At 58.6% G+C, this 17,518-nt stretch overlaps 1 protein-coding gene across 1 annotated transcript; it reads right to left on the reverse strand.

Annotated features, from left to right (window-relative positions):
* Positions 1 to 16,589, reverse strand: FHOD1 (formin homology 2 domain containing 1). Its single transcript, XM_082290337.1, has 24 exons — positions 16,358 to 16,589; positions 10,088 to 10,194; positions 9,886 to 9,950; positions 8,501 to 8,568; positions 8,302 to 8,407; positions 7,838 to 7,932; positions 7,305 to 7,416; positions 7,118 to 7,212; positions 6,886 to 7,029; positions 6,553 to 6,767; positions 6,289 to 6,399; positions 5,969 to 5,992; positions 5,248 to 5,301; positions 4,626 to 4,792; positions 3,451 to 4,379; positions 3,042 to 3,194; positions 2,718 to 2,900; positions 2,334 to 2,453; positions 2,020 to 2,181; positions 1,730 to 1,920; positions 1,465 to 1,657; positions 1,232 to 1,385; positions 970 to 1,146; positions 1 to 428 (listed from the first exon to the last, which is right to left on the reverse strand). The coding sequence occupies exons 1-24, from the start codon at positions 16,541 to 16,543 to the stop codon at positions 346 to 348; spliced, it is 3,894 nt and encodes a 1,297-aa protein (XP_082146463.1). The 5' UTR covers positions 16,544 to 16,589; the 3' UTR covers positions 1 to 345.
* Between the last annotated feature and the right edge of the window lie 929 nt (positions 16,590 to 17,518).

A 17,518-nucleotide genomic window follows, 5' to 3' on the forward strand; every position in this document is an offset into this window, starting at 1 on the left:
TGGCAGCATATCAGATCATTTTATTGCCACAGCAGCCGTGGGCCAGACTCAGTTCCCAGAGGGGGTCTGAGTCCAGCCCCTTGACCCCTCTAATACTGTTGAGAAGATGAACCCTGAGCCTCCATGCATGGGTGCTGAGCATCCTCCATCCTGGTCGCCACAGAGCAGCTCTGGGGCATCACTCCCATCCTGCTGCCTGCACCCCCAGGAGCTGGAGGCCAGCAGGGAAAAGTGAGGCAAGGCCAAAGGTGCGTAGTGTCCTGATCCTGGAACCGCAGGGGCTGCCACCATGTCCTGCCAGGGGGCTGCTGGCAGTAGGGAGCAGCAGGGGCCCTCTCGGCCCCCTCAAACCTCCATGTCAGGTGCCCGCCCCAGGCCCAGTGCCTGCACCAGCTCATCGCTGAGCCCGCTCTTCAGCGTCCGCCGCACTGCAGGAAGAGGAGAGTGCGGCACTGGCAGCACGAGCAGCACTGGCTGCCAGAGTCCCCATGCACTGGGGTCCTGCCCAGGCAGGGCAGGGGTAATGGGGTGCAGTGGCACAGACTGGTCTCAGGGTACGTCCTGCCTGGTGGGCTCAGCATGGCAGGTCATGGGTGGCCCATGGGGAAGGAGCCAGACAAGGCATGGGAACAAGGACACAAAGGACAAGGCATGAGGACAGAGCACAGAGACATGGAGATGGGACGAGGCATATAGACAGAGTACAGAGACATGGAGATGGAATAGAAGGCAGGGACAGAGATGTGAAGGAGTATGGGGACTGGGTAGAGCATGGGAAGAGAGATACAGAGATGGGACAGGGCATGGCAACAAAGAGAAAGGGTAAGGAGACAGGGACACAGAGCTGGGAAAAAGCATCTGGGCAGGGACACAGAGATGGGACAGGGACATGGAGATGGGACAGAGTACAGGGACAGAGCGCGGGAACAGAGATGGAACAGGGCACAAGGTCACAGGGATGGGACTTACAGGATTTCCGATTGCCACGGGACCTCCTGCGCTCTTTGTTGGGGCAGGGTCGGGGGTTGGCATTGTGAGTCACTGATTTCACCAGCCGGTCCATGATTTCATCTGAAGCATCATCGGGGGAGCTGGGAACATCCTCCTGGGCTGGAGAGCCCTGGGTCGGGGTGCCATACCCAGTTCCTGTATGGGGACATTGAGGATGCTGGCACCAGCTGTTCCCAGCCAGCTGGGCATGCCTTGAGTTCCTTTGCCATCCTGCTCCTACCCTGGCTGGCTCTGCTGCGGCGGGCAGGGATATCTGTGGGGGAGGTCAGCAGAATCTTCATGCTCTCGTGACCCGCTTCCATCTGCTCCTTGGGGCTGCTGGACACCACGGCAGATGGCAAAACTGCCTCGGCAATGCCAGAGAATTTCTCAGTCTGCAATGGGAGGAGAGGTTGGTGTTGGGGACATGGGGAGCATCACCTCCTGGTGGCACCCAGCCGAGTGTCCCCGTACCTCGGTGATGAGCCGTCCCCGGGTCTTGCTGCGCTCGCGGTGGGCAGCACGTTTCTTCTGCTGCTGCAGGACGCGCTCCCAGCACGTGCGGTACTCCAGGGCAAACTCCCGCAGCAGTTTGCAGATGGACGTCACCTTCACGTCCCGCGCCGCGCTCACCGGGTACCCCAGGTACAGCACGAAGGAGTGAAACCTATGGGAACACCGGTCACAGTGGGCCACCAAACAGACTGCGAGGTTCCTGCTGCGTCCCCAAGCCACCAACCTGTTGAGAACACGCCTGTGCACCACCTTCAGGACGATGATGCGCTGGGTGCTGTCCTTGAGGAACTCTGTCAGCTTGGTCTTCAGCACTGGCTTGGTCTCATGCTTGGCAATCACCTTTAGGTTGTGCCAGGAGGCCCTGCACCTCCGCTCCAGCTGCACCAGGCTGTTGGCCAGCTCTTCAAAGTCAATCTGGAAGAGTGAGATGTCAGTCCCTGGCCATGCTGGTGTAGCTAGGCAGCCACAGGACCCACACCCTATCCTTGCCGAGGTTCACCTGCCTTGCCTCACCTTGGCGGAGCGGGTGATGGAGGCAATTTCTGAGTAGAGGTCAGTGGTTTCTGGGAACTTCTCTACCACCATCTGGCAGAGATGGTAGAGCAGGGACTGCCGGTGCACCGTGTCCTTCACTTCCGAGACCTTCTCCAGGTAGCCCAGGTCAAAGCCTCTGCTCTGAAACCCAATGGACTTAGCAGGGACTCTCCTCCCTACTCCAGCAGACATCCAGTCTGCAGACCCACTGGGTCCCCACCAGGACCTCCCAGCTCCCCATGGACCCTTCTGGGTGCCCATGCTGCATGGCTGGTCCTCACCCTGCTCCTCACCTGGGAACCATTCAAGAAGTTGCCCATAGCCAGCAGTGTGGCCAAGATGCACTTGAATGTGTGATTTCTGGCCAGCTGCTCCATGCCTACCTTCAGATCAAAGAGCGGCTCTGCGATCTCCTGGGTGAGGGGAGAAGCAGGTGAGATCCCTTGGCCACTCTCTCCTTTGGGAACTTCAGCATTCACCCATGAGGACAACCACCTCCTGGTCAATCCAAGCCCATGCTTGCCTTGGGGACCTGAAGCCCATCCCCAGCCAGGATGGCACCTCCCATGTTTGGATTTGACTGGTCCTCACCAGAAACATGCTTGGCTCAGTGCTTAGCACTGCTGGGGTGTCAGCGGTGGGAGGGCAGAGGGGAGATGGGGTACATGGCTCCGTACCTGCTCCAGGCTTTCATAGTCCAGCTTGAAGGCCCAGAGCTGGAGCCTGGCTGTGAGGTCACTGATGGAAGACAGGGAGAGCAAGAACTGCTCTGCAGAGCCCAAAGGCACATCAGGATTGGCCAACTGGGCCTCCTGGATCTTCTGTTTTTCCTCCTCAGTTGGGACCATGGTTAGGATTTTCTAGAGCAGGGAAAGAGGGATATGTCAGACTCCACGCACGGGATGTGTCATCCCAGGCAGCATGGCTTGGAGGTCTCCCAGCCTGGGGAAATGACCTGCTGAGGACCTCAGAGGAGCCGAGCTTGCTTCTCTTGTGCTCACCTCAATCCCTTCCTTACTGACCGCAAACTCGTCAAAGTTGAGCACAGCTGTCTTGATTATATGGATGGGCGGCAGCACGGTGAGGCCAATGTTGATGGCGTTGCTCCTCTTGGGGTCCAACACCACCACCACCTTCTTCCCATCGATGGCTTTCTGCAAAGAGGACAGGATGGACGGGGACAGCCAGGCAAAGGGCTCGCCCTCATGAACTTATCATGAACACAGACCATGCAGTGAGCCAAACCAAATCTGTGCATTGCACATAATCATCCCCATTGAACCTCTGGGCTGCTGGTGCCCATCCTTGACACAGGGTAGGGGTGACAGTGCATGCCGAGGGTCCCCACAGGAACCCACAGCCTTCCTCCCACTCCTCAAGTCCCCTTGGCCAGTGGATGCCCACCGGTACCTTTGAGGTTGGCGCTTCCTTTGACCGTGACTCAAAGAGATGCTCCAGTTTGGCAGCATTGACCTCGACATTCTGCAGGGATGCCCAGAGTGTCCCCTGGCCGAACTTGCCAGGCCCCACAGTGCTATCCAGCTGCTTCAGCTCCTTCCAGAAGAGCTTCACTGTCCTCTTCTTCTTGGCCTGGGAGGGGCCATCTGTTGTTGAGGGGCCTGGCAGCCCTGGTGGGGGTGGGCAGCTGGGGACTGCAGGAGGTGGAGGTGGAGGTGGTGGGCAACCAGGGATAGCAGGAGGTGGAGGTGGTGGGCAACCAGGGAGGGCAGGAGGTGGAGGTGGAGGTGGTGGGCAACCAGGGATGGCAGGAGGTGGAGGTGGTGGTGGTGGGCAACCAGGGAGGGCAGGAGGTGGAGGGGGAGCCATGAATGTTCCAGCACTCATTGCTTCAATGCCAGGATGGAGGAAGGACCCATTGGTCATTGGCCCCGTGTCCAGGATGTCAAAATCTTCTTCTTCCCCCAGATCAGTGAAGTCCAGGTCCTTGATCTTCAGCTGCACAGGGATGGTCTCCAGGCGCTCCCATGTCAGCTCTGTGTCCTTTTTGATGGGCATCATCCTGGTGTTCTCCAGCTTCTGCGTGTGGGTCTCGGCATCTATGCTGGACACGGCACGTACCAGCTTGGCATGGGCACTGGCCACTGGCCCATCTAGAGCCCTGCCACGGAGCCGGGCACTCTCCTGATCCTGGCTGCTACTTCCCTTGGTGTCCATTTCCACCTCATCCTGGATCCGAGGGGGTAAAGGTATTTCATGGAACACCTTCTCCCTTTCCGACTCCGAGGAGCCCTTGGCATAGAGCATGTCCAGCATAAACTTGGTGTCAGAGGAGATGGTGCTGCAGGAGTCAGTGGTGTCAGGTCGAGCCAAACGAGACCCTGCAGGGAGAGAGGAAGAAGCTGGGACACTCTGCTTGGAGGGGGCAAGTGGTGCTGGGCTCCACATGGAGTTGGAGTCCTGTTCCTCGGTGGGGTGTGCTCAGATGCCAGCATTTTTAGCAAGGTGCTACCACCAGCTCCTCCAAGGCTCTGTGTATCACAGGCATGGGATGAGGACTGAAGGGCCACTAATCCCCACCCCAGGGACCTGGATGAGCTGGGAACACACACCCTGGTAGCACCTACTTATGCTGGGCGGCTCCATCCTGGAATCAGAGGTGCCGTGGTCTCTTTCCCATGCAAGAGCAGTAGGATGCTCCAGTGTAGTATCGCTGAGGACATCGAGCCGTCCCTTGGCCATGGAAGAGATCTTCTCCTTTTGGGCTGCAGCCAGGTTTTCCAAAAAGCGAGCTCTGCAAGATGGGGTGGACATTAGCCGGGAGCAAAGCAGGGATGGGGACAACAGGGATAACCAGCACACCACACCATGCCACACTGCACAGCCAGTCCCACAGCACAGAAACCTCCTGCACTGGCCACACCGCATCAGGGGCACCGAGGATTCAACCTCCTCTGAGCCCTGCAGAGAGAGGCAATGGCCCCATGGCTCAGGGACAGGGTCACTGCAGCCCCATGGGAGCTGAAGGCTTCTGCCATCAGGGTGCCGCTGTCACCAGTTGGTCCCAAAAGACCCGGTGCTCACTGCAACCTTCATCCAAAAGCTGCAAAACCCAGGAGGGCACCAAGGCAGGGACTTGAGGGCACGCTCCTGCTCCTCATTCCCTGTGTGGCCGGAGCCCAGATACCTCCAGCTGGGCACCAGTCCAAGGAAGCGCATGCCTGGAGACACACGCATGCCTCTACTTACTCAAACTTCTTCAAAATAGGCTTGTCCCCATGCAAGGAGGGGGCATCCTCCCGCCTGAGGGAAAACAGGGGTTAGCCCCCACTGCTGGCAGCCCCCTGGGGCTCGTGTGTCCTGCACACACCACCTGGCAGCCCTCTAGCATGGCCCCAGGGTTCATGGGGAGCCAGGTGAGCCCTGGCGAGTCCCCTCCTACCCAGGCAGCACATGGCATCAGGTGCTGGAGAGATGGGAAATCGTCCCCTGCACCAGGCCAGGACACCTGGAGCAGGCTGTGCCACCCCCAGCAGGGACACCTCACCCCAAAGCAGGAATCAGAGGGTGCCATATCCTGTGGGGTGATGGGGGAGTGGGTTGGGGTCCTGCAGATAGGACTTGAAGGGGAGAGGCGAGGGATGGGGGCAGCAAGGTGGGTGCAAGCGCCCACTGCCCCCAGAGCATCATAGGATAGGGCAAGGGAGAATTAATAGCACATTAAGCTGAAACAAAGTAGGTTTAAATTGGGTATTAGGAAGAAATTCTTCCCTGTGAGGGTGGTGAGACACTGGCATGGGTTGCCCAGAGAAGCTGTGGATGCCCCATCCCTGTAAGACAAGGCTGGTCTAGTGGAAGCATTGGAACTAGAAGATTTTTAAGGTCCCTTTCAACCCAAACTGTTCCAGGATCTTATGATTCTATCATCATGCTGGGAGGGAGCAAGCACGTGCAGAGCCCAGGCACTTACCAGACAGGGGCAGTTTGGTGCAGCCTGCAAAAGGAAAGACAGAAAGAGTGGGCAGAGGAGAGGGCAAGCGTGGGCAGAGAGGAGAATGAGGAGGAGCTGGAGCAGAACTGTGTATGCCCGAAGGATGCCTTGGAGCCCCTGGCTGGACCCTTTGACACCTGCTGCCCCCTCATACATATCTCCAGCTCCAGTGCCCTCCCAGACTGCTTCCCCCCGGGAAAGGCAGAGTGTGCCCTGGGATGGACACACCTCATGCTCCTGGGAGCCCATCCTGCTGCCCTGGGAGACCTCCATGCACCCAGCCCCTCCTGGCTCCTTACTTGTAGACACTGCGCTCTCCTGGGCCCGGGGGCTGCTCCTTCTCAGCTGGGGGGGAGGCCAGGGCCAGCCGCACGCTGGACGTGCTGTTGTAGATGCTGGTGGGACAGGGTCTGGAAGAAGGTGACAGGGACTGAGAGCAGGTCCCACAGGGCTGCTCTCCACCCTGGCACCAGCAATGGATCCAAGTGCTGTTTATGCGGCATCTCAGTGTCTCCACCATGCCAGGAGCATCCCCACTGCAGACCACCTCCAGCTGCACTTACTCTGCTGGGCTGGTTGGTGCAGGGACAGGCAGGGTGTCCTCAGCTGGGGCCTCCTTTGGAGTGCCAGGAGACCCCAGCAGTGGCTGGGCATTGGCACTGGCATCCTGGGAGCCACCCTGGCATCGCCACCCACGCCGGCCCTCGTCTGTCCTCCTCCGCTCTTTGCGTCCCCCTGGGGGCGGCTCTTCCACATCATCCTCCAGCTTGAGAGCACTCTGTGGAAGGACCAGGGGCATGGCACTGGGCACAGCAGCATCCCTGCCACCCCATGCACCCACCCTCCCTGCTGGAGGCAGGCAGCACATGGCCAGATCCTGCTGGAGCCCTGCTCACCTCGTAGAGTGTGAACTGCTGCTTCAAGTCGAGGTCGGTGCCCTTGCTGCCCAGGTACTGCTGCACCACCTGCTCCATGCCCTGCTGCTCCAGGCAGTCGGTCACATCGTAGAAGGTGTCCTGATCTGGGAGGGCTGCCAGTGTCTGGGCAGAATCAGAGGGATGCTGCTGGCACTGGGGAGATCCACACTGAGCCCCACCAGTGTGGCACCAGGGGGACACCCTCACAGACCTTGTTGATCAGTGTCATGGTGAACACCAGCAGCTCCGTGTCAGCCCCATTGCGCTGCCCCAGGATGGCCATTAGGTTGGACCATGGACAGGCACCTGGGAAAAGAGGCACGAACAGGTGACATGCAGGCCGGGAGGGGACACTGTCCCCCAGCAGGGACCTTGCAGGAGGCTGGAGCTGCACCTACCTCTCGCCTGATCCACGGCATTGACGGCGCGGATGAGCAGCAAGGCGTTGGGCTCTGTGTACTCCACAAACACCAGGAGCAGCTTCAGTGCCGTCTTCACCACCAGGCGAAACTGGGACAAGGGATGGCAGCTGGGACAGCAGCAGTGGCAGGAGCCTGCCAGCGTGCTGCTGGGACACTGTGGGATGGCTGTGCCCATGCCCCAGGACTGGGAGCTTTGCCGTGGAGCCAGGGACCTGCAGCTGTGAGGCTGACGGCCAAGAGGCACTGGGAAGGGACCTGGAGCAGGAGTGTCTTACTCAAGCTCTGTGCCTGGGAATGTGGTCACATCAGGACAGGGAGCTCTGCAGATCCTGGGTGACTTCCAGATGGGTGGGAGTAGGACCCAACACAAGCAAAGGTACCAGGGTACCAAGCCCAGAGGCAGAGAGTGAAGTACATCCTCTGAGGGATGGTGCAAGGGAACAGCCACAAGCAGGGAAGGGGGTGCAGTGGAGGGCACAGACAGCTCCCCAAGAACAACAGGCACTCACTGGGCTTCCTGACAGCGTGTACAGCCACTGGACAGTCTCGTTGTGGTTGATGACACCCTGCATCCCATCCATGAAGAGCATGATCTGGCTCAAGGCTGCAAGGCAGAGAGTGGGCAGGCTGACGGTGCAGCAGGCAGGGGTTGGGAATTCCCATCCCTGCACAGCATCACCGCAGCAAGGGCAGCTGGGAAGGCAGAGTAGCCCTGGCAGATTTGCTGGCTCACCCACCGTGAGTGCCAACATTCCTTCCTGGGGATAAGCATAGAATTGTGGAATGGTTTGGGTTGGAAGGGACCTTAAAGACCATCTCATTCCAACTCCCCTGCCACAGGCAGGGACACCTTCCCTTAGACCAGGTTGCATCAAAGACTCATCCAACCTGGCTTTGAACACTTCCAGGGATGGGGCATCCACAGCTTCTTTAGGCAACCTGCTCCACAGGTGCCCTGTGCCCAGATACCAACCCCGGAGGATGTAATTCTGGTAGTTCTGGTCAGCTTCTGCCCCCACTTTGATCAGGCATGTCAACCCCTCCAGGTTCACGAACTCTGGCACCAGGTCCTTGTCCTCCTGTGGGGAGAAGGCCAAGTGTTACCACAGTGTGGGGTGGGCAGCCAGCTCTGGGGGAGCCCCTGGCCCCCCACTGCACCAGCACCACCTCACCTGGAAGAGCTGCTTCAGGGAGAAGAGGGACCTCCGCAGCTCCGGCCCCTGTGAGTTGTACAGCTTCTCTGGGAGGAAAGGAGAGACGTGGTGGGAGGGGCTCACTGCTGAACCAGCACTGCTTCCTGGGACAGCCCCACATCCTGATCAACCCCCGTGCCCCCTGCCAACCCCCGTGCCGGCATCGCCCCTGTCTGGAAGCAACTGCTGGAAGCAACTGCTGTTCCACAACTACATATTTCAGCTCTGCCACTTTCCTATTTCCTTTTTTTTGCCCTTTTTTTTCTGACCAGATATGACAAATATCCCCTTTGGTTTCCTGTGCAAAACCTAAACATGAACACAGGCAGGAGGCTGAGCTACTTTTAGCCGTCTCTCCCTGGGCACAGCCATGCCATGGTCCCAGAGTTCCCAGCAGCCCCGGGGCTTGGGAAAAACCGCAGGATGAGGATGGGAAGGATGGTAGTGTGACATGGGTTGCTTGGGGGACAGGACTGTCACTGGGCTGGAGACTATGTGCTTATGGGGGTGATGCCTGCAGGCAGGAGCCAGCGTGGAGCAGCCGGGGCATTGGGAAGCTGGAAGGCCCCATGAAGACACCAAAGCCATTGGGAGCCAGCACTTCCCACATGCAAAAATTGAGTTAGCCACGCATCCCAACTTATTTGGGTCAGGCTTAGAGCTGTAACAAGCCAAAAACAAGATGTCCAAGTAGTCCTCCAGATATGCCCTGTAAAACACAGTGTCCCGGCAGCCTCCTCCACTCGCTTATCAGCTTGTCAGACAGATGAGAGGGAAAGCAGGGCAGCTGGGAGAGAAAGCAGAAGAGCTCACGGTTCAGACAGAGCCTGGGAACTGCTGACAAAGAGCATGACCATGACCCTGACCCTGGGCTTCCTGCCCCTTCCCGCATAGCTCAGCTGCAGCCCTGCACAGCCAGCCCAATGCCCATCTGGCATCACTCTGCTCAGCGCTTGTTTTCCCCCTGCCAAAGACAAAAAAAAGTCTTGAGACTCCTGAATATTTTGCAGGACCTCAGAGCAGGCTGCCGGAACGATGGCAGCACTTTCTGCTGCGCAAGAGCCCTTTGTTTATGTCTTCGCAGCTATATTTAGAGCTTGCCTGAATGACCTAGAATAACTGTAGTGGGCGGTGGGCTCCCAGCCCAAGAGGCAAAAGTCCTGATCTCTGAGGATGGAGGGGATTAACCCAGCGGGTACCCCATGAGGACCATGCCCCCTGATCTCTGGGAGGGGTTATGGGGTGGAAGCAGCCCTCTCCATCATAAAAAGCCTGGCCACAACTCACTGCCGAGGCCAAACCTCCACCATCCAGGGCAGTGGAGCTGCTGGAGCAGCCTGAAGGAGGGAGCAGCCCCAACTCACCGATGATGGCGTGGACTCGGACGGAGAGCTGCGTGCGCAGGATCAGGGTTGGCCGTCTCCCCTTCCTAAGGTGGAGGAAAATGCAGTGTGAGTGCCTGCAGTGGGATCACCACAGCCCCTGGCTCCTTGCCCCTGGTGTTCACACACATGTGGGGTCCCTGTGTCCTGTTCCCACAGGGCTCAGGTACCCCATGTGCCTCACCTGACCTCCTCATAGAAACCCTCCAGATCATCCTTCTGTTCCAGGAGGGACAAGTCAAGGTCCAGGTAGTGTCCAGAGGGCGAGACCTGCAGCGTGCAGTCCTCCAGCTGGGGATGCAGACAGCCAGGCTGAGTGCCCACCACAGCCCTCCTGGTTCCCAGAGCATTCCCAGGTCACCCTCCTGCCCACACCAAACTCAGCTGGCAGACACATCCTGGAGTGGGGTGGCATGTCCCACCTGTCCCCAGCCACTGGCTCTGCAGCGAGATGCCCCAGCACCCTCTGCCTCAGCCTGGTGCTAATTGTGGAGAAACATGGAGCCCCAGCCTGGAAAAGGCTGAGTGAGGGCAGTCCTGCTGCCATTGAGCTCCTCGGCAATCCCTGGGTGGGAACCATGGTGAGAGGCTGATTGGCTCCCTGAGGCTCCCCTTAGTCAGCAGGGGTGTGACTGGGGCAGGATCTGTCTCCTCCCAGGGCTGGCAAATTGCCCCCGCCTGCAGGGATTGGATCTGAGGGAACTGTCAGGCACTCAGCCCAGCCAGGGAGACCCCAAACCAGGGCAAATCCCTGGGATGTGCCCTGGATGACACATCCTCTGACTCAGCCCACAGCCACGTGGCATCTTCCATTGAGATGGGGATAAGCACAGCCCTGAGACAAGGCTGGGGCGAGGGCATCTACCCAGAAAGTCCATGCACAGTGCCTATGGTGCACAGCCAGTGGGCACGGCACCCACAAAGTCCCTGAGGTGCCCTGGCACCAGCAGCACCCCACAGCACCCAGGCAAGTCTTTTGGGACACAGGAATTCACCCTCGAGGCATGAGTAGAAGCAGAGGGAGGGCAGTGTCAGCACCCTGCCTCCTCTGCACATCTGGATCTGTTCCTAAAGCATTTTCAACTCCCTTGCCCCACCCTCGCCCTGCTCACCCCACTTCCAAGGAATAGATCTGCATGGCAGGAGCTGAGGACCAGGGATAAAACCCCATTATTAAAGCTGCTCGTGGTGCAAACAAGAGCAAGCAGCGCAAGCAGCAATAGGGGAGAGAAGTAGGGAGCCATCAGCCATCTAAAACCCCACCTCAATTTCAGCTCCAAATTGCAAAAGCTCCAAGCACAGTCTTGTGGCTGAGGAGCTCAGATGGGAACAGCTTCTCGGCCTTTCCCATCAATGCCTTTCCCGACCGTGGCCCTGGAGATCCCACAGCAATACTGGGTATGGCTCCTACATCTCACTGGGGTTCCTTTCCATGACATTCCCATCTCCTTGCATCCCAGCATTGTGCACAAGCTCACACATATGAATTCACTGTGAGTGTGACGTTAATACCAGAGGGCAAAGTAAAACACCACGGGCATTGAAGCAATTAATGCTGACCACGCCTCAGGATAGCAGGCAATTTGGCAGGGCACTGTTGTTGGGTTGGACGTTGATGTGTCCCACTCCACCTCCTGTGGTCACTGGCTATGCCAGCCAGCCATGGCAATGTGCAGCAAACACAGGCTGCTGGCAGTGGGCAGGTACTCCTGGCTGCCAGCTCTGCCTTCGCAGCGAGAGTCCCTAATGCTGACCCCACACAGGGTTTGCTCGCTGGGGAATGCTTCAATGCCTCCACTGAGACAGGCTGTCCTGCATCCCTGCTCTACCTGGCCATCCCTGCATCCACCCAGCCAATCCTGCATACTCCTGGGCATCCTCCCAGACATCTCTGTGTCCTCCTGGCCACCCCTGCATCCCCATAGGCATCCCTGCAGCCTCCTGGGCATCACCTCAGGCATCCCTGCATCCACCCAGGCACTCAAACACAGAGAGAGCAGATCACCTCCAGTACAAAAGCCTTGCCTTCTCTGGGCTGCCACAGCCCCAGCAAGCCAGAGTTAACATCCCTAGCTCCTTTGGGGCTGGTGACACGTCCCAGCTGGTGGGGGGAGGCCAAGCCCCTGGGACCTGACCCCGCGTATTTCCCGTGTGAGCTTGGCAATGTTTCCCGCTAGGGATGCTCCAAGCACTGGGCCCTGGTTTGGCTGTGGCCCCCCTGGCAAACACCATCCCCCGGGGATGGAGAGAGGCTGTCCCAGGCTCCTGCTGCCCTGCCAAAAATCCTGGGCAGCACTTCCACACCAGGGAGCACCGACTGCCCCAGGGCCAGGGGTTATTCGGACAAGGGGTTTATACCATGTAGGATCAAGCTGGGATCTCAGTGTCGGGCTGCTGGGGGCAGCAAGTTGGGGTCACAGGTTACTGACGGCTCCCAGTGCGGGGTGGCTCTGATCCACCTCTCTCCTGCCTGGTAAACCATTATAAAATGAGCCAGACTTTGATGGCAATGGGGACTTAAGGGCAAAGCAGAGCTGGGAGAGGAGAGTGTCCCACGCTCACACATCCAGCCCACAGCTCCTGGGAGTCCCAGCCCTCCTGCAGCAAGATGGATGTCCTTCACCCATTCACGGGGAGGTTCTGGGGTCTTGCTGAGGACACAATGCTGGTGCCAGCCCTGATGGGTGACAAGGACCCACGACCTAAAAAAGTTTCTCTCTCTGTGTTGAATGCCCCATCCCTGGAAGTGTTCAAGGCCAGGTTGGATGGGACTTGGAACAACAGGTCTAACGGAAGGTGTTCTTGCCCATGGCAGCAGGGTGGAACAAGATGATCCCTTTAAGGTCCCTTCAAATCCAAACCATTCCAGGATACAATGGGGGTGTGATGGAGACCTCCCCACCTCCAATACGGAGACATTGTCCACACACAGACGAACTCACACCACCCACCACAGCATCACATTTTCCTGCTCACCCCTATCACGCCATCCCCTACATGGGAGGATGCTCCAAGGCCAGGCAGCAAATATCCTCTTTATCTGCCAGCAAAGGAAACACTTTTACTCCCTTGTAACACTTTCTTTTTGCAGTAACCACAATTTCCCAACATCGCTGCCTCTCTTCTACAAAGGCTAGGGGGAAATTACAGAAAAAATGTATTATTTAAATATAGTAGGCAGCAGCTAAACACAAGGCACCGACAGGTCAGAAAGCCCTGGCATCACCAGCTGCTGCTCACCCTCCCAGAACATCCAGGGGCCGATGGTTTATAGAGCTACCCTGCAGGACCAATTCCAACCCCAACCTCAGCCAAGTGCATTCACCACAATTTAGTTGCAGGGTTAAGAGGGGTGTCCACTGCCAGGGCGCCCAGGTGCTGTCCCCTGTCCACTCCTGCATGATGGATGGCAGCAAGTGGATGAGAACACTGCCACTGCGGGGGCGGGAGATAAAACCCAAGCCAGGAGGGATCTCTGGAGGTCACCCAGAGTTGCCCCAGAAGTGCAAGCTTGCTTCTCTCCTGAAGCTCCTCCGGCAGGGCTCATTGCTCATTAGTAAATCTCTCGTTGGTCATCAACAGACCGGCGGCAGCAGGAAGATCCCAGTCCTAGGCAGCAGCTGGAAAAGCCATGGCATGAATGCCTGCCTGCAGCTCCCTCCCCAGGATCCATGCAAGGATGGTGTTGGGAGCTGGGGAGTGCTGGGGGCTGCTGAGCACCAACACTCAGCACTAAGCAAGCAGCAAATTAGGGGAAAGCAATGCCCCTGACGACCCCTCCTCACCGCTTTTGCGCCTTCCAGAGGTTAGTGGGGCAAAGACCCTCACCGAAGCCCTCCTCAAGCCTGTTAGGAAACAGAAGGCAACAGGGCTGTGGGATGGGACACTTCATACATGGAGATTGCCCCACCAGCACTTTTATTGAGCACAAGAGCTCTCAGCAAGCTTATGGCACTGAGGCCATCGAGCTGTTTGCTCTTCCCAGATTTCCAGGGGGAGGAAGGAGAAAGCAAAACTCTAGCCTGAAGGGTTTTGCAATTGTTTGGAAAAATCCCCAGATTCAGAGGTGAGATAGTGCTCAAGGGAGGCAAGGGAGTGCAGGGGCCTTTGGGGACATAAAGGACAGCCAAAAAAACCTGCCCTGTCAAAACCTGCCTGAGGTTCAGAAAACGCCCACGCCCTGCCCAAGCATCACCCAAGGGTACTAGAAAAATGCTGGAAAGCAGGAGAAGATAGTATCAGCCTGGAGGCAAACAATGCAGCAGCAGCAAACAAAGCGGGAAGGTATTTCCAAGCACAAACACACTTCCCGGAGAGCATGAAAAAGTCATCAGCGACAGGTCGTGTTCAGGGAGAGGAAGCACCAAGGGTGTCATGGGGCAGGACAGGCCGTTCAAGGCAGCAATGCATGCACCAGAAACCTCTTTCTCATCATCTCTAAGCTGTTCCCAGCACAGGGAGCTGCTTTGCTGGGCCCAGCAAGGGCAGGACTCAGCTGCTCTCCCATGGCAGCTCATCCCCTGGCTGCCTGCGGCTCAATCCTCCTCCTCCGATGAGCGTAACCCTAGCCCAGCTCCCTCCTGATTGCTGCATCCTCTTCCCAGTGCTCTGCAGGTCCAGGCATGCTGCCCAGCAGGACAAACCTGGCACCAGGCATCCCCAGATGAATTTTTTTACAGCCAGTTCCTTGGGAAAAATCCGACTGTTCATTTACTAATTTTAGCGCGGTAACTAACGGAGCTGAGTGCTACCTGGCACAAAGGGCACCAGGGGAGCCTTTGGCTGGTTGTGCCAGGGGAACTGGCTGCATGGCTCCAAGGGTGCAGCTCTGAATTTGGACTGAACTGGATGGTTTGGGAGACTGACCTCACTCCACAGGCTGTAAATCCCACTGCAGGAGGCTCCCAATGAACACGTTTGCTCATGCAAACCCCAGCCAGCATCCCAGCTTGTCAGGTGGGGCATTTTGCAGCCCTTGCTGCCTCCGAGAGCTCCGTGTGGTAAAGGCAGCATGGTTTATAACCTATATAATCCAGAAATCTGGTTTATAAACCCAGAACAGGATCCTGGCTGTTCCCCTGTTACTTCACCAAGGGTCATGGGATGGTATAGGGAAACTACAGGAAAAAATATCCAGCTTGGCTTGGGCAGAGAACAGAGCCTGAAATCCCAGGGTCAACACACTTCTGCTGGGCACAGGACCTCCTTGCAAAGCTCCTGCCCTCGGGAACGCAGTGTCCAGTCTCCCCTCCCCCTCCCGCTTCCCCGTGCCACCATGGCAGCACTGCAGGCTGGCGATCCCGTTACAGCCAGGTCCTGCCCAGGGAGCACAGCACACGCCTGAAATTTGAGTTTGCTCCATTCGTCATGTCTCCAGGCTGTTTGTTCCCAAACAAACTCCCTTTAGTCACCGCCTAAAAATCCCATGATGGCGACAACATGAGACGCTGCTTCTTTGCTCCAATAAAAATGAAAAGGGGGATAAGGGGGAGGTTTGTTTGGTGCAGGGAAAGGTCTCAAAGTGATCCCCTCTCCCCTGGTAGGCCAGCAAGTTCAGTGTCGGGCACACGGAGCTGATTTTCCCCCTCCTGCTGCCCCATCTCTCTGCTCCGGCTCTGACTCCACAATCCCCCAGCCAGCCTGGGTTCCTGCCTCCCTTCCCTGCACTCCTCTATTGCTGCAAGACGGAGATGCTCAGCTACTGCCAAGCTCTGCTGAGTCTCGCGTTCCTAAAGAGGAAAACAAGCCTGTCCCCATCCTGAGAAGGATGCTTCGAGAGCATCACACCCACAGGAGATACACTGGGAGGGTCCCCTGTCTCCCCTGTCTCCTCCACTTCCCAGCCCGACTCAGGCTTGAGGACACACAAAAAGACACGGTGCCTCGCTTCCCATTCGGCCTCCTGCCTTCCTCCCACCTGAAGGAAATTGCTCAGCATGAATTTCCGTATTGCTCTCTGGTGACAAAGCTGCTGGCGGACCGGTGAGATGAGGGGCCGGTGAGGGGCTGCACGGGCTGGTAGCCCCCCGCCCCCAGCTTCACCTCCCCAAGTTCCAGGTGCCGCAGCAAGCAGGAACACTGCAAAGGTCCCGAGGGTTGGGGAGCCGGTGCGCTCCGCTCCTGGTTGCCCGCGTGGGAGCGGGATGCCGGTGGGGAACACGCTGCCTGGCTCAGCCCCGACCACACGGGGATGGACGCCTGCCGTCATCCTGCTTCCCCCTGTCTGGGTTCCTGCCTGCTCTGAGCAAACACATCCTCTTCCTCCCCGCCGACTCACTCCGGCCGGCCGAGGCTGGCATGTCCCGCGGGGGCTCACCAATCCCGCCGTGACTCACACCGGGAGCGCTGCCCGGGACACAACCGTTCGATCCCTCGCCCCCCGGTCCCCTCTGGCCGGTAATCCCCACCCCGTCCCCGCACGGTGCTTTCCCCGCCGCCCCCCGTTCCTGCTCACCGGCAGCGGGGCCCCGACCAGGCGGTGCAGCGCGGGCAGCTGCGCCCCCAGGGCCAGCGCCTCCTCCACGGCGTAAACCGGGGCTCGTCGGGGCTCCGGGAAGCTGCCGAAGGCGAAGGGATCCGCGTCCTCCAGGTACTGCACCCGGCATGGCACCGTCGCCTCCGCCGCCTCCGCCACCGCCATGGCCCCGCCGCCGCGGCCGCGCGCGACGCCGCACCCGGGGCGGACACGGCCCCGGCCCGGCCCCTCCGCCCCTCCCCGTCCCGGGAGAGGCCGCTCGGTGCTCGGCGCGCCCTCCCGCGGGCGTCCGGAAAGGATGCTCCAGGCTCCGGGATGCTCCAGGCTCTGGGGGGCTCCACTGGGACGCTCTGGCATCAGGGATGCTCCAAGCCTCGGAGGGATGCTCCGGGTTCTGGGGACCTCTATCAGGATACCCTGGCGTCGGGGATATCCAGAACCCAGGTTGCTCTGGCGTCAGGGGTGCTCCAGGCCCTGTGGGGCACCACTGGGATGCTCCAGGATGCTCCAGGCCCCATGAGGCTCCAGGCTGCTCCGGGGGGCCAGGGTCTGATCGCCCCAGGTGAACTGGAGCACGGATGGGCAGCTGGACTCCATCTCCCCATCCTGGGGCAGGGGGAAAGCAGCACAGGATGAGCTTCCTGGATCCAGGGGTGTTGTGGGGCTGCCTTGGAAATGGGACATGCTGAGCTCAAACTGCAAAGCAAAGCTTGTGTAAAACCCATTTTACTTTCTCTTTGACAATGACAATGTTGGATGTTGGACAATGACAATTGTTGTTGGACAATGACAATGATCAGATGTGGTGGAGCAGTGGGCAGGGAGCTTTCCCCTTGCTCCTGCCCCCAGCCTGCATTCCCCAGCCGTTGTCTTCTGCTGGCAAACATTTGTAGCACATTTGTACCCAGGCAGAGAGATGGCAAAAGGTGATGCTACCGAGGCTACCAGGGAAGTGTCCTGTGGCCCATTCCTACCTGGCCAGTGGGCTCAGCCTGGCACTCAGCATCCGAGAGTGCCCATGCCATAGGCACTACCAGCCAGAGGTCTCGCTCTGGTTAAGGTGTCCTGTCCTGTCCTCCAGATCAGAGCAGGCTCTCCATGGAGCACTCTGCCAGTGCCTCTTCTTGCCCCCTGGCGAGC

Source organism: Coloeus monedula (assembly GCF_965178545.1).
Source record: "Coloeus monedula genome assembly, chromosome: 13".
NCBI lineage: Eukaryota > Metazoa > Chordata > Aves > Passeriformes > Corvidae > Coloeus > Coloeus monedula.

Bases quoted from the DNA above. Each gene is read 5' to 3' on its own strand.
- FHOD1 (XM_082290337.1), bottom strand. From the start codon at position 16,543: ATGGCGGTGGCGGAGGCGGCGGAGGCGACGGTGCCATGCCGGGTGCAG. The intron at 7,213-7,304 runs GTAGGTGCAGCT...CTCTTTTCCCAG, and splicing joins TGCCGTGGATCAGGCGAGAG to GTGCCTGTCCATGGTCCAAC. The intron at 6,768-6,885 runs GTGAGCAGGGCT...GTCCTTCCACAG, and splicing joins AGCAGTTCACACTCTACGAG to AGTGCTCTCAAGCTGGAGGA.